The sequence below is a fragment of the Oncorhynchus masou genome, chromosome 27, assembly GCF_036934945.1.
Source record: "Oncorhynchus masou masou isolate Uvic2021 chromosome 27, UVic_Omas_1.1, whole genome shotgun sequence".
Lineage (NCBI taxonomy): Eukaryota > Metazoa > Chordata > Actinopteri > Salmoniformes > Salmonidae > Oncorhynchus > Oncorhynchus masou.
The window spans coordinates 32018660-32046517 of NC_088238.1; the positions used below are offsets into that span (position 1 = coordinate 32018660).

The window sequence follows — 27858 nt, forward strand, 5'->3', positions numbered from 1 at the left end:
AAATTGAAAACTGTTAATTTAATTGTCATAAACAGTGAAACAAGAAGGGGTGAAAACTGTTATTTTTAAAGGGTATCTTATCAGTCTCAACTAAACTGATAGCATTTTATATTGTTATCACATAATACTGCATCATGGCAAGACATTGTATCATTTGTATAGACTTCATTAATAAAAGCATTTGTCAGCCTAATATAACTGAAACAGTGCAGAGCTCTGTCTGGCTCTGTGCTGCTGATAGGACAAACATGTGAGTGGCGTGACCGCGTCCGTTACGGAACATGGAGTCATGGCATAAAACTGGCACCGCTAGAAAAACGAGTGCCGAACCCAAACGTGCCTCGAAGCTATGCAATTATTTTTGCACTGAGTCCAATATCAACTCGAGAGCAATGCAAATTATTTAAGACGCGCTTTTCAGGGCCTGCAATTATAATAATGATGATCTCAATTAGCGTCGCCATTGCCTCTGACTATTTAGCAGGCAATTTTGCAGCCTGGGGGTGAGGGTATTCTGGAGAGCTGACACACACTGTCAGACCAGGAGGAGGAGAGGGAGACGAGTCCTCGGACGGACGCTCAATCAATAAACGTGTGACTGGAGATATTTACTGCAACGTCCCAGGAGGAGACGGCCTAAATTGACATAATTGGTCAGTGTTAGAAATTAAATTAAATGTAGCTGGATGGAGTTCATTTGCTAGGCCTAATACCGAAGCTCAAATGACACACAATCACTTGAAGGATAAAGTCAGTATCCTACAAGCACTAAAAGGATCAAGTGACTATTGAATTCAATAACAACGTTAACTGTTCTAATCTATTTTTTTTTTAAAGACGATCAATATTAACCAATGAAAGCACTGAGAATAAAACAATCTCCATATAGGCTACATCAGCTTTTATGTGCATTTCTGAGTCAAAAATGTCGTTCTATAACAGGTACACTTCCAGTGTGTGACTATAAAGGTGTTGCTACATTCACCCAGTGCACCGCTCCTTCTAAAGGAGTTTAGAAATGAACTCTGACCTATTTAAGAGAGAATTCTCTCCTTTTCCTCTGGATAAAAAAAGGGACTTCTCTTCCCAGCGTTCATGTGGAAAAGGTTTGCACCACCACCCTTTCTTTTATTCATCGCACTGTAAATAACTCCACTTTATGAAAAGCAGCCAGTGTGACTCACAGATACCTCTCTAACCACAACACATTATTATTTCATGGCCTTTGAAAGAGGGGTCTGCGACGTTGCCTTACACTTGAATGCGGGAGCTCTCTCTGATGTTGTGTAGTACACAGGCCCCGTCCTTGTTGCAACTCCTCACTTGAATTCACAGACACTTCCAAGTGCATAAATAGCACGAGAGACGAGTGTGCCTCGCGAGGTAATGCTCTGGAACGCCGTTGAGGGAGATAACAGCAGGCATGGTTGCGGCTCAGGCTGTCATGGGGGGGGGGGGGGCTGTGTGTGTGTGTTCTCCAATTGACTTCTCATGGGACATCACATAGAGAAAATAACATACGGGGTTGGAGTTGTCATTAAATGACCAGCGGACATGATTCAAAGCATCCCAGATAGAATGTCCCTGGCCACTCTTTGGAACGTGAACGAGCCCTTAGAATACAGAGGAGCTAATGGGGACATATTGGTCATGGTGGACTCAGTGTGAATCTCAATGAGCGTGTCAGTAAGAGCGCTCCATGACCGACAAGGTGTAACCTAGCTGGGATGAGTTGAGCTATCCACTGTTTGTCATCCATACTGTTCTTTATTCTATGGCATCAGTCAACACATCTCCATCGAGAATTGGTTTGAAAAATGAGAAGGAACAGCAACATTGGAATATAACCATAAACAGCAATTTATAAAAAGCATGTTATATGCCCTTTCTCTTCTGAGTCTCTGTTGATCCCTACCATATGCTATTCCCTGGATCAACTACCCCCAGTCAAGGCTTATGATAAACTCTCCAGTAACTACAGGCCTAATAGTGTACTGGGCCATGGTTGTACTTGATCAAAGGGTGGCTTGAACACGTGGCCCCTGAGCCATTACTGGTCCCTGGGGTTGGCTCCAGAGGGCTCTGCCTATGGATCCGCATGTCCCAGTCCTCTAAACAAGACTCTCGGTGCTAGAATCTGGAACAAAGCCTTGCAACACACACATTAAAATGGAATTGTTTTTTTTTCCCTTTGTCATTCTCAGAAGTAGCACAGTCCTGAAACGTTAAAAGCGTAATGCCAGCTCGATCTTTCATGGTTGCGCCTTTGTAGAATATAAAATGTATATGTGTACAAAAAAAGTAAGAACTCCCTGAAGTTGGAGGTAGACAGTTGCTTTTCAAATCCTAGTTTTGGTCCTTTATTTTAGTCAGCAGTGAAAAGCCATGAATACAGAAAATAATAACGACTGTTACAATTCTCAACCATGACCTTCTAGTGTCAGAGAATCTTTAACGCATGGACACAGTACACGGTAATGAAGGTATCAAAAATGAGTTCACCTCGATCATAAAGGAATACAACAAAAAAAACAACATAAAAGGTATTCACTAATTACATAAACATATGTGTTTGCTACAGTCCCAATTTACTGTATACATAGGGGGATCATATTCCCAATTATTAGAGAATGATAGTAGTAGAAAGTATACATGACTCAACTGCCAGACATAATGCTTCATAAAGTATGCACAGAGGTACAAGCAATAAATACACACATTAGGTTAAGCCTTACAGCTACGCAAAGCAGATGCAGAAGAAGCAGGTTTGCTATTCTTAGCGAGCAATGAGAGAACAGTAAAAAAAAAATCATGAAATTCAGAAAAGAAACACCGATTTTTTTTTTTTCTTCGCTTAGAAAAAAAGTCTGGTAAATTTTATGGGTCCACCAACATTTTTACATAGTATGCACAGTTATCAAAATACAGACAAAATCATCCCAGAAAATCCAGACAATCCTAAAATCTAGTGGAGGAGCAGATTGCAGTTCTGGGATCTTTCTGGTATTATGTGCAAGCAACTATTTCAGACATTTTTATTTTTACAAAACCCATGCAAAATCTACAGGTAATATGCATTCTGTGGCTGACAGTTTTTTCCTTCCCAAACAGTATAGTTGAGGTACGCATTCTTATGCATTGTACTTACATTTAGGTCATCCTCCTGATCATTTGTATGTCTTACAGTATTTTCGATTTGTTAATGATTGTTTTCCAGTCCAACAAATTATTTTAGACATGCATTTTAAAACACAATATTCCCTTAAAGGTATTTTTTACATTATCATTCTACAAATGTTTGAGGACAACCTATGACAATACTAATCTTCTTCTGTGTCTGACGTCGGGAATGTAAACTGTCCGTCGAGCCGTGTCCATTGAGTAAAGTGTAACAGCTCTTGTGGCTCTCTAATAACTCGACGTGCAATCTGCCATTTAATTGTTCAGAATTGGTTGTGCAGAGGTAGAACCTTTTTTTATAGAAAGCCTTCGTTTTTGGGGTTAAGTGGGAGAATCCTTTTTTGTTGTTGTTGAAAGACGCCGTGTCCTTTTTATTTGGTGTGATAAGATTATTATGAACATCGTCTTCAAGTCATTTTTTTGCTGACTCCGTCAAAGTACATAAGGGAGAAGCTTTGTTCCTGGGCCCAGCACCCTCTTGAAGTGGAACTGGCATGACTGTGTGTGTAACGTGTGTTTGGGTTATGCATGTGTGTTTGGTTATGTACGTAGTAGTGCGCTAAGCTCGAGAAGCCAACTTTTTTGGCTTGGCACAACACTTGAAAACAACATATATGCACAGTATGTTTCCATACATACGCACAAAGCAGACACACACTGATAGTTAAAATACAATACAACTCAGTCAGTTATTTGACAGTATCTGTTTTTCTGCATCTGAAGGTTACCATAACAAGGACCAGGAAAGCTGGCAGACCAAACACACAGGACTGCGCGCGTGTGTGTGTGTGTGCATGTGTGTGCGTGTGCCTTTGAAAGGGTTTGTGTGTGTCATTTCTAGAGTGTCTATCCCATAACCAGAGGCAGAATTTTGTGTAACTTTGGTTTGACTGAAAACGGAAATGACCATTAAAGCAACAACATCCACTTTTCTAGATGACATTTAGCTGAGAGAAATGAAATATATTTTTTGACAATCACTAACTTCTGTTCCTGCCACTAGAATCCCAAATGTGATATACAAGTTGCCTACCCTATACAGAATGCAGTGCAGTTAAAGATAGCTTCTCCTGTGCTACCACACTGACTGCATCTATATAGTTAAGTAGCTATGGATTAGACATGAAGTATTTAAACTATAGAATAAAGCAAATATCACCTAGAAAATGTTTCTTTCACCTTTGATATCCCTCTTCTACAATGGCTATATTATTTGCTTTTATGTGATAACCAAGCCACATCATTTCATATCAACTTGAAATTATGACTTATTTGGCTTTACTAGATATTTTAAATGTTTGGTTACTATGTTTTCAGTTTCGGTTTTAAACGCGGCTCTAAACAAACCGCGTGGAAATAAGACATGACATATTTGACAGTCCCACTAAACATGACATATTCACTAGATTAGAGAAATCGATGACATGATGGGTGACGGAAAGACAAAAACAAAGAAATCAAAAATCAAAAACAATCTTTCACAACAACACAATTTTCTGCACTTCCATTGAACACACAAATGTTCATTTTGGTCATGATCCACTTTTACAGTAGAGCTGCTTTCTACCAGTCCCTATCACATAGCCTGTAGTTACATGTCACATCTCCTCTCCTCTCTCGCCCTAAACTCCAAGTGGACACTACAAGTTATCAAATTACACATCAAAATCTTGTATTATTTTTCTTGAATCATCTTTGTACAGGGCTAAATGAAACGATCCCAGAGGTTATTTAGAAGGTAGTTCGCGGAAAGCTTCTCTTTATACTAGTTAAAGTCACAGAAGGCTGACCAAAGAGTCTGGTGGCTTCTGTCTAAGCTATTGGCCATTGATAGTGTTGGCTTTGGTTTCTAGCTGTTGCCTGTGACTGTTTGCAGATAGACAAAGCTTTAGAACAAGGAGGTAAAAGAGAACAGCAGAAGAATATGCAGAAATGCATTTTTTTCCCCGTATTGGTTGGTGCTTACACAAACAGTTAAGTTATTCAAACTTAATGTCACGTTAATTACTTTTCATCACAAACAGGTTCAGACTGGAAGCCTACTTTTTTTGACAGCTGCAACAGTCTTGATACCGTGCTTCTGTTACTGTTGGGAAATAGGAAATGGCATTTACAGTTGGTGGTGCCACAAATCAGAATACAAAAAGTAGAACGCAAAAAGAAGAAAAAAAAACAACCGTTTTTTTAGAATTTTTGCAACATACAGGCAGTGACACTAATTTCTGATACTACTCCTGTGCAAATGATGGACAGAGCAACAACGTTTGAATTGAACCAGCAATTGTTTCTAACATCAACAACTACTGTGAGGGTTTTTTGATATTCACAAAATTAAACATCTTTTTTTTTTTGGCAGTATATGAGGCCGTTAGCTTTCTACAGAACGGGTTCCCAGACTCGTGTTTTTGTCGTTTTCCGTCCATGAGCCTCTGTGTGTGTCTGTGTGTATGTAGTGGCCAAGCCATCTTAATGAAACAGGTCTGAAAGTCCTTTTAAAAACCAGACATCTCATGCCTGTCATGTTCAGTCAGGGATCCCATAGGGCTGCAACAAAGAGTTCCTTTGGGCCTCGTCTTCCGGATGCATGCTCAATAAATACTCCAGTCCGCGGGTCGGGAGGGAGGAGAGTCAGCTGTGGTCTATTCTGTTGGTTCTGTTTGGTTCTGGGTGAGGAGTGGTTCTGGTTCTAGCAGGTTCTAGGAGGACAGCCTGTGAGGAAACAGGTAGGAGGACAGTGTGACGGAGGTGGAGGGAGGGGCCTGTAGTAGTGGGAGGGACTCCAGTAGTCACTCCAGGTCATCTGATAGGTTGCCCTCCTCCAGCTCCCGGTCGTCGTCTAGCTCTGGGCTGTGGTTGGCTGTCGTCACCAGTGACATCGGACAGTCATCGTCGTCCATGTTCAACGGCTCCTCCTTGACGTGGATCGCTGGCCTGGAAAGGAATTTATGAAATATGTTGTAAATAATTTTATACATAAAGACATATGATAACCGAGTAGGAAATTGAAACAGTGATACAGTTCCATCAACGTGCCTTAGTCCCATAGTCCACCCAGGTAGAAGCCACTGCTATACAGTGGTGAATGTGTGAACTCCCATACAATTAAACACAAAAACTATGATTGAAGTGAGAAGTTAGGCTGGGTTCAAATTAAAATGAGTGCCACAAGCCTGGATTTCACCCATGCACTACCAAGGTGCTTTGAGCACACAGCTATGAACTAAACCTGTCTCTCTGCCTGTCCGGTGGTTGGTCATCAGTGAGCTGCAGACAGGGGTCTACAGTGGCAGTGAAGTCAAAGAGATCCTCTTATGAATATCTGAGTTGTTTGCATACAAGGCTCTAGGGTATCAACTCTCCACCCTGGTCACATATTTTATCATGCTGCTATTTGTTAAAGGTAATTAGAAAGATTGTGAGGGAGAAGCCCCTCAGCACAATTAACAGGGGAAGGAACCAGAAAAAAACGACTAATAAATCACTCAAATAAGCCTCCCTCTTCTACAGAATGTATCTTCAATATTTATTTGTATTTTATTTAACCTTTATTTAACTCGACAAGTCAGGTAAGAACAAATTCTTATTTACAATGACGGCCTAACCCTCCCCTAACCCGGACGACGCTGGGTTAATTGCGCGCCGACCTATGGGACTCTCGATCGCGGCCGGTTGTGATACAGCCCGGGATCGTACCCGGGTCCCCCAAAGATATTCCACATAATAAACCTACAGTATGTCTTTTTCAGAGAAAACATAAAACATTTTGAATGCAATAATTTAAATCAGCCTGAATTATCATAAACATTTCAAAGCTGGCATTGCGTTGCTGAACACCGTGTAACAACAACCATAGTATTTGTGAAATAATAGTTCAACATGAAACATCACATCCACTTTAAGCAATTGCATCAACATTTTTGACAACAATTTGAAAATGGCTTATACCCAGACATGGTTGGCCATCAAGAGTTTACTGATGACACCTGGTTGACTTAAAATATATATATATATATAAAACACACTGCATACTAAATAATGGAGAATTTATCATCCCCTCTCGTCCCCTGGAGCAAGGGGAGTCAAGCTTTTTTTTATCTGGTTAATAGAAAGTGCAATGCGTCGTTAATATGCAGGGGCGTGCGTGTCGCTCCTCCAGAGGGAAAAACCTGCAGCTAGTCTCCGCCATTAATCAGCTTCAGCCCGGCAGTTCAGTTGGACATACATGATACATGTTTTTAACTCTAAATGAATGAATATCTTTAGCCACTGTCAATAAAGGCAGTGTGAAAACACTGAAACACCGGACCGAGTGGGGAAGTGGGGACGTTTCCCCTCCAGTACAACAGAGAGAGGATGGGCGGAAGTGCTGGGCTACTAACAAGAATAATAACGCTGTCACACACAAACAAGGCTTAACATGATCCGGGGCCCTACTCAGGGAAAGGGTTTGTGGCGCGATGATAAATCTGACAAAACCTAATTATTTTTGACACGTCAGATGCATCAGGGAATCCCTGTGGACTAAGAGGGGGTAGAGAGTGAGTGAGAGTGAGTGAGAGAGAGAGAGAGAGAGAGAGAGAGAGAGAGAGAGAGAGAGAGAGAGAGAGAGAGAGAGAGGAGAGAGAGAGAGAGAGTGAGAGAGGAGACAGAGAGAGAGAGAGAGAGCAAGAAAAATCCTTATCAAGTATTAGAATGTGTCTGGCAGCCATCTCCTGGGTTGCCTTCATCAATGGCAGGAGGAACTTTGAATTTGAAAATAATTTTAAAAGGTACAGATTACTTTAATATTTATAGCAAAATAAATTCATATTCAGATGTGGTAGCTAGAAGGAGATGCTTTGCCTTTCCAGGATGCTAGGCAGTGTGATGAATATTTCTGTTTCCTTCTCAACCCACACACTCAAGAGGAGAAACCAGAATAAACAGAACTCCCCTCCAGGTGAGAAGAGGGGGATGAAACGATTATCTGGGATTCATTTCTATACACTCTTTCTAGTTATCTGGTAACACATTTATTGAATTTAATTTGTTGTCGTAAATAAAAAACAATGAACAATATTCATATTCAGAGCTACCACTCTAATCAATAGACATATGTTTTGATATTAAGTATTTGATATCTCTCCCAATTCATGTTTTTACAAAAAACATACAGTGCTGTCAGAAAGTATTCACACCCCTTAACCTTTTCCACATTTTGTTGTGTTACAGCCTGAATTTAAAATTGGCCTACATACAACAACCCATCATTTCAAAGTGGAATAATGTTTTTAGATTTAAAAAAAAAACTTTTTTAAATAAAAGCTGAAATGTCTTGAGTCAACACCTTTCTTATGGTAAGCCAAAATAAGTTCAGGAGTAAAAATGTGTTTAACAAGTCACACAATATGTTGCATGGACTCACTCTGTGTGCAATAATAGTGTTTAACATGTTTTTTGAATGACTAGTTCATCTTTGTACCCCACATATACAATTATCTGTAAGGTCCTTCAGTCGAGCAGTGAATTTCAAACACAGATTCAACCACAAAGACCAGGGAGGTTTTCCAATGCCTCGTAAAGAAGGCCACCTATTGGTAGATGGGTATAAAAAAAGCAGACATTGAATGTCCCTTTGAACATGGTGAATTTATTAATTCAATTTTGGATGGTGTAACAATACACCCAGTCATTACAAAGATACAGGCGTCCTTCCTAACTTAGTTGTCGGAGAGGAACGAAACCGCTCAGGGATTTCACCATGAGGCCAATGGTGACTTTAAAACAGTTACAGAGTTTAATGCCTGTGGCATGAGAAAACTGAGGATGGATTAACAACGTTTTAATTACTCCACAATACTAACCTAAATGACTGAGAGAAAATAAGAAAGCCTGTACAGAATAACAATATTCCAAAACATGCATCCTGTTTGCAATAAGGCACTAAAGTAAAACTGAAAAAAAAAATGGGGCAAAGGAATTAACTTTATGTCCTGAATACAAAGCGTTATGTTTGGGACAAATCCAACACAACACATCACTGAGTACCGCTCATATTCAAGCATGGTGGTGGCTGCATCATGTTATGGGTATGCTTGTCATCGGCAAGGACTAGGGAGTGTTTTAGGATAAAAAGAAACGGAATAGAACTAAGCACAGCACAAATCTTCTTCCACTTTGACATTACAGAGTATTTTGTGTAGATTGTTGACAAGAAATGACAATGAAATCCATTCTAATCCCTCCTGGTAACACAACAAAATGTGGAAAAAGTCAAGGGGTATGAATACTCTCTGAAGTATATTGAAATCATTGGTGATCTCCCTCAAGCTTTGTAATAAATCATTTGTATTTAACATGTTACAACAAACATGCTACATTGACGATATTCATCTTAACGGGAGACAAATGAGGCAGGACCAGATGGTGGTCAGTAGCACTGCCATTTTTTAAATATATATATTTTTAAATGTAAGCTTTATTTAACTAGGCAAGTCAATTAAGAACAAATTCTTATTTACAATGACGGCCTACCCTGGCCAAGCCCGGACGACGCTGGGCCAATTGTGCGCCGCGCTATGGGACTCCCAATCACGGCCGGATGTGATACAGCCATTAGACACCCAGCAGCACAACCCTTTCTCCTCATCATCACAGGCATAGCTCATAGCTTTCATTTGTATTCATTAAAAACCACTAACATGCTTGTGTGGTTGGAGAATGAAAAAAAAGAAAGGAGAAAAATGATTAGTCCTCGTTGTGGCTTTACACTGTATTAGAGAACCATTGGATGAGTCATTTATTCGTTAATGGCTAGCTGGCATTATGAAGTCTGGACTAAATGCCTAGGCTCTGTGTCTGATAAATACCAGCTATGTGTGTGTGTGTGAAGTTCATGTGTGTGTGTGTGTTGTGTGTGTGTGTGGTTCATAAGTGCATCTTGGACAGAGACTCATCACCATCACTGGCAGATTATGATCACTGGTAATCACGCACTGCATGAGGCATGGCAGGGATGCAAATAACATCATTAGCTATGTGTCGTATGTTAACGAGGGGCGGGGGACGATCAGAGGACAGAGTGACACACATGATAGCATCTGAACATGGATCATTTACGGTTATCAAGGAGTGTGGAGTGATATAAAGTACATACAACAACTTAATGGCCTTACATAACAATACAGCATAAAAAAAAAAAACAAAGGATTGTGGGTAAATCTTTTCACTAATTTTACAATGTGATACTGTGGTCAATATGCGTACATTTTTGAAAATCTAAATCTCTTTTATTCTAAGTGAAACTGTTTTTACTGAAGTCCTTAAGCAGCATCCAACTGTACTGTAATTCAAGCTAGCACATCTAGTTCCTGTCTTTTTTAGTCCTTTCTTCCTCTTAAGCATACCCTTGAGGGGACACACACACACACATAAATGGTAACATGCCTGGAGCTATCTGAGTCGCTGTTTGGCTGATAGCATTAACCTCCAGAAGTGGGGGAAAAAGGTTTGTCTAATTGTTCGATTCACTTGGTTTCTGAAGTTTCCCTGCTCTCTCCTGAGGACCGGCTGGTACGCCGTGTACTCTTTAGTTAGTGTTACTCTCCCTTCATTATTAAGTGCATCCCAGAGAACCCACTCATAAAAACACATTTCTTCCATTTTGAGGATGTTGCGGCCGTGTAAAGGCGGAGAGCGGTAGTGGAGGCAGCCTCCACAGCACCCCCTCACACTGAGGCGAGGCCGTCGGAGAGAGAGAGTCTCCTCTTCTGTCCGTTATTAAAAGTTAAACAGCCTGGGGGAGTGGATACACAGGGATTCTGTCTGGCACTGCAGATATGCCCCACTTAACCCCCCCCCCCCAATCTGGCCCATTTCCGAAAGGAATAAACACATCCAAACAAATTAATGTATGGGTTAGGCCAGTTCCTCTCAGAACAGTCAGTCCCCTTCTTCGATACGGAACTGGCTTAATTCCCGCTGCTACTCCAGAGATGGCTAGCAGGTTAGCTACTGTGGCTGGGCTTGCGTCATTGATTTCAAATGGGGGGGTGGAAGTGTGTGGGAGATGGAGGAAGTAGTAGCTTCACATACAACGCCCTTGGTGTTCCATTTCCTATCTTTGGCTAGGTAAACATGGACTACAGTGACACGTGTGACATCACTGGTTAGAGGGAGAGCACATTTGTAACATACACATTCCTGAAATCCACATGACATACATTTTTAATGGCCCTCTTTCTCTCTCTGGGCTCCATTAAAAAAGATAGAGAAGGCAAAGATTTTTAAGTAATTAATGATACAGTTAGCTGCTAAATATTAATATGGACGTCTTGAATAAAATATGACTTCTAAACCCCTACAATGCAGACATTGGTGTAATTCAAACCGAATGTGTAATCATCGTCTTTTTATAGGTTATAACTGTTACAACTGACAGCCATGTATGTAAAGCTCACCTCAGGTGTGACATGTGTCGTTGAAATGAAGATTTCTTTGAACCGCCAAAATACTCTGTTAATTTAGTACTAAAATCAAATTAGTCCCCAAAAACCTCCCACTATGTTATAATCTAGTAAAGACTTTTAACAAACTACGATGCTAACAAAAGACAGCTATGGGGAGAGTGGGTATCCACTGTTGCCACTGTATCATCTGGTACATGGAACAGAGGGGGAGGTCTGTCACCAACTCTCTCTCTGTGTTACAATGAACACACTGAGGTAGGTGTGTGTGTGCATGCGTTAATGTGTGTGTGTGCGTGCATCCCCACCAACGAGAAGCCACTGAGTGCTACTTACATGTGTGCCTGTGGGGAGTATCCTCCAGGGCTGCTGTGGCCGTTGGTGTCCAGGTGATCCAGCGATCCGTTCAAGTCGGACTGGAGCAGGCTTGGGGGGCTGCTACCCATCATTCCTGGGGGGCTGCCACCCATCAACCCATGGGGGCTCCCGCCCATGAATCCATGTGGGCTACCACCCATCAATCCATGGGGGCTACCGCCCAGCATACCAGGGGGGCTCCCGCCCATTAGACCATGAGGACTGCCTCCCATCAAGCCAGTCGAACTGCTGTTCATCAGACCAGGGTTCCCCAGCAGAGGCAGGGAGGTCTCAGCCAGTGCCGCCTGGGAGGGAGGGAGGGAGGAAGAGGGGGGAGAGAGGGAGACAAAGGGGAGAGGAAGGAAAAGAGTGGGAGAGAAAAGGGGGGGGGGTTGATAGAGAGAGGGGGAGGGAGTGAGCGAAGGGAGAAAAGGGAAGAGAGAGAGAGAGAGAGAGAGAGGGAGAAAGTGATGGAAGTTAAGAGACAAAAGGGTATTCAGATCATAGGCCATCATTGAGATAAACCTCACACTTAGAGGAAAATTCCACACAAGAACTATCTTTACGTATTTGTTTCAATAGTCCATTGTTGATATTGTCCCAAAATGTTTTGCATGTCAGCAATCAAATTTCAAGATATATCACTTTCAAAATACAGATAATACTAGTAAAGACTCTTAACAAGCTATCATGCTAACAGGGGAGCTCTATGGGGAGCTGTATTTTGAAAGTTGTATATCTTGAAAACTTGACTGCCGACATGCAAAACATTTTTGGGACAATATCAACAATGAACTAAATGAAACAAATACCAAAAGAGAGTTTTTGGGTGGAGTTTTCCTATAAGACAATTACTGGTTGCTTTCTATAGGCTGTAAATGACTAATGATTGGATCGTTTGCAACCATCACTGAACAGTTTTCACTGATGGTTTATTCGACTCAATATAACTCCACATAATGAAATATTTTTGATTTGACTGATATCACCATGTTGGCTTTCGTTGACTAACAGACAAAAAACTTTACCTCCATTATAAGATAGAACTCCTGACACTTTTGCCTCCTGCGCATTAAAGTTACATTTGCGATTAAAATTGTACGTTTTGGCTATGAGCACCTTGCTGGCTGGCCCGACAGTATGAAGCCAAATAATTTATGACAGCTTGGATAAATATTCATGCAAATGCCTTTACATTTGCTGCGGCTGCTATCAATCTGAGCCTGTATTCAAGCTGGAGAGAGAGAAAGAGCTGGTGCCTGCTCCAACCACAGGGTGGCCTCCATTCTCACTCATCTCAACCAGACAGATGGAGAGAGAAGGAGAGAGATGGAGGGAGTTAGGGAGGGAGAGAGAGGAGGGAGGAGAGAGGGAGGAGAGTGAGACCCTCCACTCAACTTTAGCCACTTTCTCCTGCATCTCCCTTGCTGACTATGAACATACAATACAGTCGGCTGAGGTCTTAAGAACTACTTCCATTTAACCACACAGAAACCACACACATAGACAGCTGTAGGCTATAGTACCCACAATGCAATGGAGGGGAATCAGTCACATGTTGTCTAGCGCACAGGATCTGACAGAGCAATCGCAGGTTAATACTGTGTGTTTACCTGTAAGCTGGCGTTTAAAGCAGCTCCATAGCCCAGGCTGGAGGGAAGGTTCTTCACAAGCGTCGGGCTTCTACACCAGGAAACACAAATACACAAAACAGTTTGAAATAAACATTCTTATTTTTACAAAATGGCATATTCCAACATAAACAAATAAGTATCTAACATCATTGTAAAATACCTATTTCTCCTAATAGCTGTGACATTAAATCACTTTAGAATGAACGGCAGCCATTGGAACAGACACCGTGTACTGTACTACAGTGCTGTTTAAAAATGGCTGATTATTAGTGGTAATACGGTACAGGCCCTAGGACTAGGTGGGGAGTTAGAGTGACAGCTCTGCTCTAACGTACCCTGTTATCTTCTGAGACCTGCGTTTCTGGTACTCCATCTCATCCACCGTCCACACGGCCCCCTTCACGTTCTCCACGCGCACAAAGCACTTGTGCAGACTGAGGTTGTGGCGAACGGCGTTCTACAGATGGAAACAAGGAGAGAAAGGTTATGGAAAGAGTCCATTTGATTTCTTTTTTTATTATCCACCTAAGAAAGGAAGGAAAGAAGCGAAGGGAAATAGATTATTTTTTTTTTGAAATTCTTAACGTTCATGCACCATTGATTTAATTAGTAAAATGCGAGTACGAGTATGAATGCACTTACAAGTCACACACAGTACATATCAATCAGAGTAAGTAGGCTGAGAGGAGGTAATCAGCATAGCGAATGGCTTTTGGTGACAGAAGTGGTAATGCTGAGGTGATAATGGTGATGTCAGTAGCAGCAGCAGCAGCAGCAGCCCTCAACCCTCTTGCTCTGGTCTTAATGGCAGTATCTCAAGATGATGACAGTATCACAGATTTGAGGCCCTTCCCATCCGGTGGCTAACCACTAACCCCGGTGACAATACGAGGTGTGGGGGATAAGAGGAGGAGGGGGGTTGGTGTGAGGAGAAGGTACGACTTGTGGGTGTGAGGTGGTTTTGGGGTAGGTAGGCTGACGAGGATGTCTACTATATTGAAATAGTCTGTGCAGGCTGTTAAGATAGGAGTCAAACGAATGATCAGATCTGGACACCTTTTTGTTGTAATATTGTCACATACCCTTAAAGCAAAGTGTTGCTATCAAAATGACCTGAGATGTGTATGCATTAACACATGTATGCATTACTGCATGAATATGCAAACATTAAATATATACAAAACAGAAAATCAACAAAAGAAATACAATATTCTTCCCCGACATTCCAGATAAATCAATATTAAAACATGCGTCAGAAAGCCTACAAATAATAACCTTGCTTTAATATCGTCCGCTTTCACAAGCATTACTCTCCCAACGAAGTATACCGTTTTTTCCCTTTAAGAAAAGAGGTTCTCTAAAGAAAAGGAAAAAAAAAAACAGCCCAGAAGCAGATCTTCGCATCTGACCTGAAAATCCCAGGATTTGATTGATCTTAATGCCCATGGCTTTGAATATGATCATTTTAATATTAATGAGAAAATGAGCAGTTTTATTATGCATGCTTTACAGTTAGATCTAATAAGCTGCTGGGGAGTGAGGAGCAGAGTGGAGGCTGGATCCTCCAGTCTCAGAGCTGATGAGACCAAGCTCAGATATTAAATCACCTTTCATTTATTTTTTTTATTTTTTTAAAGTTCTCTCAGTTAATCAAATGACAAGCCCGTCACAGATCATCCCTCTAACGCCTTACAAAAGAAATGTGGGAGCTCAAAATGTAAATATATTACCTAGGTTATTGTGAAAGAGAGAGGGACTGAGATATTTCCAATGCCCATTGTGCCCACTTCTCTATATCATGACCGGGCCACCAAAAAAATAAAATGTGTGTGTGTGTGTCAGAGAGAGAGACCAGTTAGTGATAAAACAATTGACTAAACAAGTTTTTAAAAACACACAGGACTGTGTGACAATCCGGAGTCTTTTGCAGCACACCCTTGTGGATCAGTAATCACACGCCGACATCATTTGCATCCCAGATCCAAATTAATTCACTTTGCTCAACCTAGTTCTCTGATATGCTTTGCATGCTGATGAGAGGTGGATGTATCCTGATCCCCCCCCCCCCCCCCATCCTCTCCTCCTCCTGAGTATCCACAATGGCCACTGGCTCTTACTGGCTAACGAATTATGCTTAAGGTGGGTGAGAATAAAACACAGATACGTGTAGTGTTGGGGTAGAGGGAGGGAATATACTTATCAGCAACACACACACACACTTCCCCCAAAAAACAGATGCATCAAGAAGACATTTTTAACTGTGTTAGAGAGGCAGGCAATGATAGTTGTATAGGACAGAGATACAAATGAGTCCTTTTGTCCTGGTAAATGAAGTGTGTTCTCTCCCTGACAGGCTAATTCTCACTTTGGGTCTCCTTTAGTTCCGGCTGAACGGCCATAACCCCTCAGTCGGACACGCGGCCACCAGCCCGCCACTATGAGCTATGGTGTGTGTATAGGAGCACACGGGCCAGACACTAAACACAAAACCCCCTGCCACAGCCCAAGCCTCCCTAGGCAAACAGCCATCTTTCAGACTAATTAACCAATGATATGCAAGAGAGGCTGGGTGTGTGTGGGAGGAGGGATGGCGAGGGAGAGAGAGGAAGAGAGAGAGGAGAGAGAAAGGTAGAGAAAGAAGAGAGCGAGATAGATATAGAGTGAGGGGAGGGACAGGAGGAGAAGTAATACGGTGCATGGTAACAAAAGGTGCTGATGATTGAGTGGCTGTATTGTAATTAGCGTGCCAGGCCCCACTCCTCCCCACTGCACCAAATTAGAAAACGATATCAGAGGCAGAATTATTCTTTCACTTGTCATCCGAGAGAAAGAGGTTGGAAAAATTCACTCTATTCAAGAGGTCAGGTTAAAGAGAGGGGAGTGGGATACTAATCTGTTGGTGTCAAGTAAATAAATGTTCCTCCAAGCTTTTCTTACTGCAGGTATGGCACAAAGAGGTGCCTCTAGATGAGGAAGTAGTGTACTCTAAGGCTGTAAGAGTAGGTTTAGGGTAGGTACCTTCCAAGTAGCTGCGTTGCGTCTGAAGTAAGCAAATGTGCGCGTGAACCAGCTGTAGATTTCATTAAGCGTTAACTGCATGTCACCTGACTCCATGATACCCTGAAATGAGACGACATCAAATAATGGTTTACTAACTAGGCGGCATGACACACACTCTCAGAGCTGCCTGCGATTCAAGCAGCAATTAATTTACATCTAATCAGGCAAAGTTAATTTATTTTTTCTCCCACTCACCTGCCTTATGAGGGTTGCATAAGTAAATGGCGGTCTGACATCGGCATTCTTATAAAACTCATAGTTTGGGGCAATCTCTGGAAAAATAAATACTGTGTCACCACCTGAAATAATTGGTAAATTTTATTCTTCAAGGTATTGGAATTAGTTCAGGGTTTCATCAAATTAAAAGCGGGAGAGAAAGAGAAGAGAAGAGGGAGGGGAGGGCAGCACATATCAAATCAGCATTTTCCATGTCTAACAAAATATAATTTTTATTAATCTCTCTCATGAGAAATCTTAAACACTAATTCATCCATATGAAATTAGATCAATGTAGATATTTTGTATGAACATGAATAATTCATGCATATTTGATACTAAATACCAGAGAGTAAATATAAACATCAAAGACAGATGCCAAGAGCTTAATACATAGAACATCTTACGTTCGAACTTAATTAACATTCATGTAATAATTACGCTCAGAAAAAGTTCTGGTGTATTTACATATAGATTGATTATACAGAGGCTTTTTTTTGCTTTTAAATATAACATTCCATATTGGAATAAACACTGTGCCGTTGTACAACAACAACCAATAGTGACAATGCATTGAATGTCCAACACAGTATTCAATTAAACTCAATGAACCCAACTTTATTAATGATCATAACTCTAGGTGACTGGGCTTAGTGTAGAGGTTCTTACCTGAAGACAGTTGCATGGAGTACTTGTCGGAGTGACGTCTGCGCATGGCGCCCATGCTGGGGACGTTGGCGGCGCTGAGCAGGGAGGGCACCTGGGGCACCTGGGACATGGGTGTCACGGGGGCGCTGGGCGTGGTGGGGGTCTGAGGTACGTTCGGAGGGGACACCGACAGCAGGTTCTTCGACATGGTGACGCTCGATACCAAGTTCAGCTGTGTAAGGAGGAAAGGGGTGAGGGAGCGAGGAAAGGAAGGAGAGGGAGTGAAGGAGGGTGAGACAGGGTGGAGTGAAAGAGGGAGAGAGAGAAAGGGCGGGGGAGAGAGAACATGGGAAAGAGAGCGAGGGAGAGAAAGACAAGAGAGAAATAGGATTGAGGGCGAGAAGAAGGAAGTAGAGGCAGGAGAGCGGGAGGGAGAAAGAAAGACGGTTTTACATCAGAAGGGGCTCTCTGACAAATGAGAGTGGATTCGCTCTACAGTTCTACAGCTGTGGTTCCACTAATAAGCTGCGTTAGAGGAAGCAGCCAATCTCCACAAATTAAAGGATACAATTGTATCATAAGAATTCTTATTCGAACACGCTGTTAAAAGATGATCTCATGATCAGCCCTCCGTGTTATCCCAACCACCATCTCTAGCCCACATAGAGACAACTCACTATGTAGTGTGTACTAAACTGTGGTAGGGAGAGAGCCAGAGACAGCCACCACCACCACCTGGCTACAGATGGCTACAGCTGGCCGGGCCACAGCACAGGCAACCCTGACCTTTCCTGGATACAAAACAAAAGCGATGCGCCTGGTGGCCGCGGCTTCTTTCCTCTTTGAAACCCGACCAGAGAGTGTCACTTTACCTCGCCGCTAACGCTAACTGAAACCCATCACTAATCCACATAGCTTTTCTCCCTCTTTTTGTATTTCCTTTTTTTACTTGGGCTCATGTGATGTGATTGTAGGGGTTCCAACCAGCCGAGTGGAAAGTTCCACCCTGACCTTTGCGTCTCTGTGCTAATTTAGGTGGAATGGAAATGACATCATTACATATTCAAACCAAATTGGCTTAATTGCGAATGGGGCGGTGGAATGCTTGTGAGCGTTGTGAATTAAAAGTGTATGGAGATCACTTTGAAAGGGGAGCAGGGTTGTAAGAGAGAGAGAGAGAGAGAGAGAGCGAGAGGCCTCAACAATAATTTGCGACAGCGTGTGTTGATACATGCAATGAGATCAGATTGGAAAGACTATGGTGCATCTATGGTTTTCAGCTGATCATTATAGCACCACTTAAAGCAAATGAGCTGATATTGGGAGGGACTGTCTGGGCTGAGATGACTGGCAGCTAGTTAACAGTATGGCCTGTACTGACATCAGTACTTCTGTATCTCAGTTGGTAGAGCATGGTGCTTGCAACGGAAGGATAGTGGGTTTGATTCCCGGGACCACCAGTAAAAAAAATATATGGCTGCAAGTCACTTTGGATAGAAGCCTCTGCTAAGTGACATTTATTGTTATGTATTAGATCAACTCAAACTAGTCTTAAGAGAGAAGAACTTTCCATAGGACTGCAGAGTTACTGCATAGGCTAGCTGTGGCCTTAGTACAAGTTTACTCTACCGCACAGTGGAAGGAGGAATGAATCTAAGACTGACGAGTGTAAGTTTCAAAAACATGCACATCAGCTGATTTTTTTTAAAGGTGAAACATATTAATTGCTAATGAATTCAAATGTTCACGTGCTAATTATGTAATTGAATTACGGAATAATAATGATGATGGACAAGTCATAACCATCATTGTCTGAGACAGAAAGGCTTTACTACTTTTGGGAGGAAAGTAGACTAGACTACAGCAACTGTCACTGTGGAACACAGTACAGCCAGTAAACTAGCATGACAATTGAAAAGGAAAATGTATATTGCCATTTCCCCCCCCTACAACAGCTACAAAAGAGTGTGTTGGATGTGTATAATACAGAAATCTCCATATAATTCATAACAGGTCAAGGCACCAAACCAACCAGGTCTTTAAAGTGTGTTCCTACTTAATCCCCCATTCATTCACAGCATCAGACACACACACACACATACGCACACACACGCACACACACACACCACACCGCCCCAGCAACACTGTGAACAGTCATTATGTGTTACATGTTCAACACAGGGACCCACAAAGGGTTTGGATACGCTGTCAAACATAGCAAAAATGCACTCCATAATAAATCCTATCAAGTGTGTGTGTGTGTGTGTAATCACATGTATATTTATAGTGTTAAGATTCCCTCTTTTTTCCCCCCCTCCGCTCCCCCCACCAGGTACGGCAACAAGCGTAACATGTTTGCAGGCATACAATCCTAGTATTTGCAAAATGGAATTTATTAAAGCCCTAACTGAGAGGAAGAGTGAATGAGAGGCAGGGATGAGCACTTTGCCACCTCTCTGCTCATCTGAATATATATATTCAAGGTTGGGTCTGGGAGAGAGAGAGAGAGAGAAAAAAACCTCATTATTCAGGGACCTGCAGCCTTGGTAACTTTGATTTTCATCCATCCATGGCATGGCCAAAAGGTAACATTTAATGAAGTGCCATTCAGAGAGTAAATGGGGTCATATAATAGACAGTGCGCCCAGCGCGAGGAACACCTTGTGTTGGGCTACTGATAGCTGTTAAGGGTTGCAGTGATGAACCAACAAGACTCATTTCAGCAGCCGGCAATACATTCACACTATTAATATTTATCAAATATGTGGGCTGTTTCAACCCCAGCCATGTTCGGGGTGTAAACCCATGCTATGATGATATCTATTACCCATCTCCTATTGCGGTGGAACTATGCATTTGTTCACATATAACACGTATTATACACATGTAGTCATTTTCACATGCCAAAATCTACAGTATAACTACGCTCCTCTCTAGTTCTCCAAAGGGGGGAGCCTTAAAACTGAAGCTGGAGAGAGTTTGTTCATTTAAGGATCTCTGTATGAATTACGCATCATCAAATGCAATTAGCAGTTCTTTCATGTGCGGTTTATGTAATGCAGTACTTCATTAACATTATTCATTCATATGCAGTCTTGGATTACAGTCCTGAACATTCTTTATTAGACTAGATGTAACCAAGCTGCTGGAGTTTTGAAGATAAAAAAAAAAAAATGGGGGAAAAAAAGTGATTGAATAATAAATTGGAGGAAAGAGGACGAATCCTGACGGGTTTGCAGGATAATTATTCTGTCTTGTGATTCTACTTTATATGATGAGAGGTGATGAGCAGGAATATTATCCCATTGAAATGAGGCACTTACTAAAGCAGCAGCAACATACAACATAACAATGTTTCTACTGTCAATTTTTTTTAAACTGCTTTAAAAATGAGGTCAATAAATACTAACAAAAAGTATGCATTGTTTTTGCAAATGTAATGTTTAAAATTGTGTGTATAATTTAAATATATTTGCATTGTGAGTGTATCCATATTCAAAGCAAATATATATTAAAGTGAAATAGTGTCAAATAGATTTTAGGCAATTTTTGCCCATATTTGTAGGATTTTATATCCATTATAAGCCCGTTTTATTGCATACTTATTACTGGGCTATTTCATTGCTCATCATCTTTACCAGTACAGCTATCAGTTGAGATGTTTGTTGTCCAAATGAAACATCTTCTCATTTCTCTCACTCGACTTTAAGTGCTGCTTTGGACTGTGGTGCTAACAGGTTGTTTTGACCATTATATCTATCACAATGAAATGGCCCAGCGTTTTGGCAAAGGACTCAAGCCTGTGATTTAATACACGCCCGGCTCTATTGTCCTCTCTGTCATAGACTGAGATGTATCTGATGGGAGATGTGTAACCTGGTATTGCCTTTCCATCCCACTATCATCCCTCTATCCCTCCATCCATTTTAACTGCTGACGGTTAAACTGTTTCATTTCATCTGCTGGGGCTCATTCAGCCAAACCCTGTTTACTGTATATAGAGCAATATGCACTCACAGGTTTTGGAGATGGCTTGGGCTCCGAGGGCCGCATGTGCAAGTGGGCCATCATCGCCTGAAGACGCTCACGTTCTTTAGAAAGCTGTTAGCGGAGAGAGGGAGAGAAAATAAAACAGTTTTAGAAATGAGCGATTTTCCCCAGACTGCAACAGTAATACATCTTGTTATCGAGCTTGTCTCTCTTGTAATGAATCCTGCATATGCCCAGTCTGGGGCTCCTAGCTAAGTCTGCCTTGAAGACACAGACTTAAACCAAACCAGCAGAGGAGAGGAAGAGGAGAAGAGAGAGACAAAACATTTCTGCTGCTGGTGGTGGTGGTGTCGGGCAAGGGGAAGTTAGTGCGAAGAGGTCAGGGAAAACAAATAGCGCTTCATCTTTTTGTCAATAGCAGAATTTAGGTCACGGATGCTTTGACAGCAAAAAAAAAAGCTCAGGCTCTAAATTAGAGGGTCTTGAGTGTCTCTTCAAAGTCCTGTGGACATGGTTAGAGAGATGGAGCCTAGCCAACAGCTGCCAAGAGGTGAAGGGGTCCTTCAAACAGAGTGCCAGCCAGGCCCGCCTCCATGCTCCCCACTGTTCCCTTGGAGGTCCAGTTAGTGGCCCTGCAATCTGCTCTCATCAATCTAACTCACTGGGAGTGACAGGGACCAGGCAGTGTGAACAGACTGAACTACACTCCTCCTGCACTAGCTACAACATGAAGACAGCAGCAGCAGCATCCAGCAACACTGGACTAGACTGAACTGGGCCTCATTACCAGTGACGGCTCTCAGGGATGGAGTGAAGGGAAAAAAGGAGGTGAGGAAGGACATAAAAGAGCACACGCCGACTGGTAATTGGTCACACTGTAAACACGAGGTTCGGCGGCTTTGGGTGTCAGCAAAAAAAACAACAAAAAAAACAATACTTTTTAGTTTTCTTTTACATATAAATAAGAATTATTATTTTTTGTTGTTGTTCTAAGACCCTCCAAAACCGCAACAACATAAAAACTAAATGTTTTGTCGGAGTGGAAAACAACTTTATAGTGGAATGCTTGGGCAGCATTCAGATCAGCATCAAGCCAGCTTAGTGTGTGAGAGAGAGAGAAAGAGAGAGGGAGAGAGTGTGTGGGAACTTAGAACTCGAAGAGCATGTCTGTTTGTCCAGGCCTGACTGGGCCTAAAGCAGGCCTGACTGTCAGTACCACATTGTAAATCCAGTACAGAAAAAAGACAGCCGTGGTGTAAATCCAGTGCAATGTGGGAATGCTGTGGATGCTGAGTAATAATGTCGTTCAATCACCGGACTCATTATCTCGACAGAGTGACACGCTAATAAGGTCACGCTCCACCTACTAAAAATAGTTCCCTTCTTCACGAGATTTCGTCAGGTGCAAAGTGCATTTAATTAACATGCAGGGAAAGGGGAGAGATGCACTCCGTTATTAATTGGAAAGGAGAGAAAATAAGCACATCCTTAATTCAATTAAAACAGTCACAATGGGTTTGGTGCGGGTCCAAGGATTCCTTTGTTTAGGTCTCGCTATATAAGCTTCTGGTAGGTGTGCTTGTGTCCACCTCTTAGTGTGCTGCATTTTGTCCTAGCCAGCCACACAAACAGGCACGTAGAAATGAATTAGAAATCAATGGCAATGTAATAATGCTAAAAGAGCCGTGCCTGTATCTCTAGCTGCTGTACCACCTGCATCTGGACTCGACACTGGGCCGTGCTCCTGTCGTCTAGAGCATGCTCATTGTTAAGGTGCCTGGAGACAGGGAGAGAGACAGGGAGAGAGAGAGAGACAGGGAGGAGAGAGAGAGAGAGAGAGAGAGAGAGAGAGAGAGAGAGAGAGACAGGGAGGGAGGGAGGGAGACAGGGAGGGAGGGAGGGAGGGAGGGAGGGAGGGAGGGAGGGGGAGAGAGAGAGAGAGAGGAGAGGAGAGGGGAGGGAGGGAGGGAGGGGGAGGGAGGGAGGGAGGGAGGGAGGGGGAGGGAGGGAGGGAGGGAGGGAGGGAGGGAGGGAGGGAGGGAGGGAGGGAGGGAGGGAGGGAGGGAGGGAGGGAGGGAGGTTGTTAATGATGTTATATATACAAATTCATAAAATCAAGCATTGTAATTTAAATGATTAAAATGCAAAAATGTGATTATTTATTATGATTATTTATTAAATTATGTATTATCACAAATTATTATTATTATTATTATTATGTTGTTGTTGTTGTCAACATCATTCTGAAATTATATGTAATACTGGTGCATGTGGTTCTGATATAAAACAGTGAAAGCATCTCCAATATGACTCCAGCAGCATATCTTCCATGACAATAGTCCCTCTGTAGTGTGGATGGGAGTCAGTGACTACCCAGAGCACTACTCTATGGAGGATAAAAGATGCTGGTCTGGCACAATGGGTTTGTATCCAATTCATTTACAGAAAACAATAAAGGCAATTTAACGTTGAGAACATTTAAAAAATGCTCCCCTTCCAAAGTGGGCATTTATTCAGCGGCAGACTGTATCTCCTTCATTAGAATTTTTTTTTTTTAAAGCAGACAGCCATAACAGTTGATGACGGTTCGTCTTGATTGGATTTTGTCTGCAGGACACAAAAGAACCTCGCCATTAAAATATACCTTTATTCCCTGCACCACGCTACAAAGGCGAAAAAGGTTTTTTAAAGTGTTGTGATGTTCGGTAATGAGCCTCTATCTGAATTATCATTGGTGACAAACTCACAAAGCGGGCTTTGAGAAGACATGGTTATGAAATGCCAGAGCTGCCACATTCTTTCCTGTAATTATAGGTTAGCTTGCAGACCCTTCAATGATCATTTACAGCACTGCCTCCAGTGCATTAGTGGGAGCTTAAATCGCTCTCTCTGACACACACACACACACCACACACACACATACACATACACTCACATACATGCACACACACACTTTTCACCATATATTATATTTATAGTATTTTCCTATTTACTGTTTAACAGCAAAATGCTAAACAATACAAACGTAGTCGCCAGCCTGCCTTAGTGTGCCAATCAAAGCATGGAATGGGACATTTGTAATCACAATAGCCCAGTACCTTTCAATTATGGCCGGGCACATTTAAAACCATTCCAATTTCATTCCTGTTTTATGCTTTTGTAACCATTTCAGGTCTAATGCTCAGATATGTTCCATTATGAATCAGGAATGAGATAGCATTAAAAGGAGGGGGAGAGGCTGGACTGGTGGGTTTCTCCAGCCCGTGTCTAATTGCTGTTTCAGAATGCGCATGCAAAGGGGCATTTCATTAATCATTTAATCACGTCCCTCGCAGGAAGAGGGAACTAATGCTGCAAATACCCTTTTCATTTCAATGCTCATAATGCTATCTTATGCACTTGATGTATGGCGTGTGTCATAAATTACAGCTACTTCAAAAGCACCAAGTGGGCTGGCCCACTATCCCTGAAGATCCTTCATTACCAAATACAAAAAAATACAAAAAAATCTTTATTAAGTTTCCCTCTCATCGACAGACAAGCAGCCTGTGTTTTTTCTCTCTCTCTCCTGTTGGAGGGGAGAGGTTGTGAATTAGCTGCAGAAGGCCTCTCGATATTCCTCCGAACATTTTTTTTTCCTCAAATGATCCCTTTTTTGTCTTCCTCTTCTTCTCCTGCTGGCCAGTTAGCAAGGCGATTACAAACAGATTACGGCCTGCATATGAAATATTCAAATGGCAAGCTCTGCTATTATGCATTAATAAGAAAGAGGGAAATAGAGAAAGAGTATAAGAGAGAGAGAGAGAGAGAGAGAGAGAGAGAGAGAGAGAGAGAGTGAGAGAGACATAGAGACAGAAAGAGAGAGAGAGAGAGAGAGAAAGAGAGAGATGGTGTGAGGGAGAGAGATTGACAGCGAGAGAGATGCAGAAAGAGTGTGAGAGAGAGTGAGAGACAACAAGCAATAAAAAGAGAAGGAGGGAGAGAGAGAGAGACAGGTTATCCGTCATCGTCACCAGAATATCCCCTAATGAGCCGGGCCCAGTCAGACTCAGAGCAGTACAAACAGAGAGGTGAGCGAGGGAAGAGAGGCCGGACGCCTTCACAAAGACAGCTCTGAACAAACATTTCTGGAGCCACCACATAATTTATGGGTCACTTTACAGGCATATTGATTTTTGTTTTGAGAGGGGAATAACCAATGTGATGGGTCCAATAGCACAGGAAGGCAGAAAGAAAGAGGGAGAGCTGGGGAGATTGACAGATGCAGGGATTCAGGGACAGAGAGGCCACACTAATACAGTATAGCAGTATAGCAGGGTTTTCTAGACAAAAACAAAGCAAAGGTTCCTAGTTTATGAGAAGTGGCTGTTAGACACTTTGGGATAGTTATTCCTATGGAATATCATATTATGTTGTCCATTTTGTATCCTCACCGACCACTAAGACAAATATACACACAATATACTGAAGTTATACACTGAGAGTTCTAAGAGCCTGCTAATATACCTTTAAGCACACAGTATGGTGTGCCTAATTGTCCATGTGTCCTATCACAGCTTTGTCGACCCAGACCCTTCATGCTAGCTAGGCCGGGGCCTCCATCCTCCCTGACTGTCTAGCATGGCGCAGAGTAACACAAACACACATTGCAGACCCACACCAGACCAGACAGCAGCATATGCATAACTAATGTAATGCCCTCAGTTTTAAAGGTCTTGTCACACCCAGCCAGACGTCTGGCAGAGTAGCGCTAAGGGGGCCTATCCGGGGGCTTCTTACTGCCTTGTGGGTTTAATTAAGCAACGGTTAGAGACACTCGCGGTCAGGTTAACGTCTCTCTCCCTCTCCCTCTCTCTCCGCTTGCCATGTCTCTCTCTGACGCTACTGCCTGCTGGGTAAGGGGGAAGAGGGGGACATGGCGTCGGAGGGGGAGAGGGGAAGAGTTAAGTGAGGAGGCAGATAAATTGTCTGTGTAGACGGCGAGGTGCATCGATTTAGGGAGACCCTGCTCTGAGGGGTTGGCGGTTGGGGCATGCTGGTGGTTTGGATGGTGGGTATGAATATATATGGGCTGACGGGTTGAAGGATGTTTAATTGGAGATGATAATCAAACGGTAACTAACTCTTCTCGGATGTGTGTGTGTGTGTGTGTGTGTGTGTGTGTGTGTGTGTGTGTGTGTGTGTGTGTGTGTGTGTGTGTGTGTGTGTGTGTGTGTGTGTGTGTGTGTGTGTGTGAGATCACAGATGGGAGAGCAAATCAATACAGAACTAGGGAACAGAGCAGGAAGCATTATATAATAATACTAAACAGAAAAGAGTATTAAAAGGTATGTGATGTGAATGAATAAAATATTTCTGCATTGATTGCACTGTAGAGTACTGTACCATGCCCGCAAATGTATACATATCACTGTAACACTAATCTAAAATAACAAATCTGTGTGTGAAGTTAGTTATTCTCATTCCTGCCAAACCTTGAAAATACACGCGCCTCAAAACTATTTAGAAGCACATACATTTACATGCATCAACATGCACGCACAGGCCCACACACACGCCCCCGACACCCCCTCGAACACTCCCACGCTAATATTACATTTGAACTACAGAGCTAACACAACGTGCCAGCCAACCTCTAGGCTAGCTCTCCAGGTGAACACACATAAAAGAGACACTGAAGAGCTATTAAATGCTGATCTTGACAAGTTTCCTACCCGCAACACAACAAAAGATGACTAAACGCGCCCGCTGCATGATATTTTGTTTCATACCTCCAGCAACCAACCATCAGGTTACCTAGGTTTCCCCCCTTCCTCGCGTTCTCGTCTTAAAGTGCCATTTGATTCTGACACCTATTTTATGTAAACCTTTTTAAAGTGTGTGTGTACCTGGCTGTTGCCGAGGAGATGAGTGGCATCTCCGAAAACATTAAAAGGCTCTCCCTGACACAGACGATAGCTCCTCCAAGGCAAGGCAGACAAGCAGCCATCTTTGTTCTGCCAGGATCACGCTGTCTTTTTGTTGCTGTCTGTTTCCATGTGCCGGTTACAGTACATGAACCTGACTCCTCGCAGGCTGGATGCAACGACGTGGAGTCTCACCCAGAATCTTTAAGGCTGTTTTGTAAAGACAGTTGTTTTAAGCAGGGTCCCTTCCATACTATACCAGTTGTCAGAGAATTGCCTGCAACGCCTCTTTCTAGTCTACTAGTGTAAAGTATATGCCTACTGTAAAGTATATCTGTGCAATCCTTTTTTTCTACACTGTTCTTAAAGAATATATGCAGTCACATGTTTTGTAGCCTACTGTGTACCTATGACCTAACCTAA

General features: G+C 42.3%; 1 protein-coding gene across 8 annotated transcripts in view; it reads right to left on the reverse strand.

The window, feature by feature from the left end:
• Nucleotides 1-2332: 2332 nt before the first annotated feature.
• LOC135516011 (forkhead box protein P2-like) overlaps nt 2333-27858 on the reverse strand; it is a 106478-nt gene continuing 80952 nt past the window's right edge. For 5 of the 8 annotated variants that reach the window (XM_064939968.1, XM_064939967.1, XM_064939963.1 and 2 more), the window contains 9 exons: nt 23219-23306; nt 21557-21640; nt 17561-17771; nt 16871-16974; nt 16634-16735; nt 13951-14072; nt 13595-13664; nt 11961-12286; nt 2333-6111 (listed from right to left, as the gene is read on the reverse strand). In XM_064939968.1, the coding sequence (XP_064796040.1) occupies nt 5967-6111; nt 11961-12286; nt 13595-13664; nt 13951-14072; nt 16634-16735; nt 16871-16974; nt 17561-17771; nt 21557-21640; nt 23219-23306 (1252 nt within the window). In that variant the 3' untranslated portion in view covers nt 2333-5966. The remainder of the gene's footprint in view (nt 6112-11960; nt 12287-13594; nt 13665-13950; nt 14073-16633; nt 16736-16870; nt 16975-17560; nt 17772-21556; nt 21641-23218; nt 23307-27858) is intronic. The other 3 variants (XM_064939969.1, XM_064939966.1, XM_064939964.1) reach the window with 1 other exon arrangement.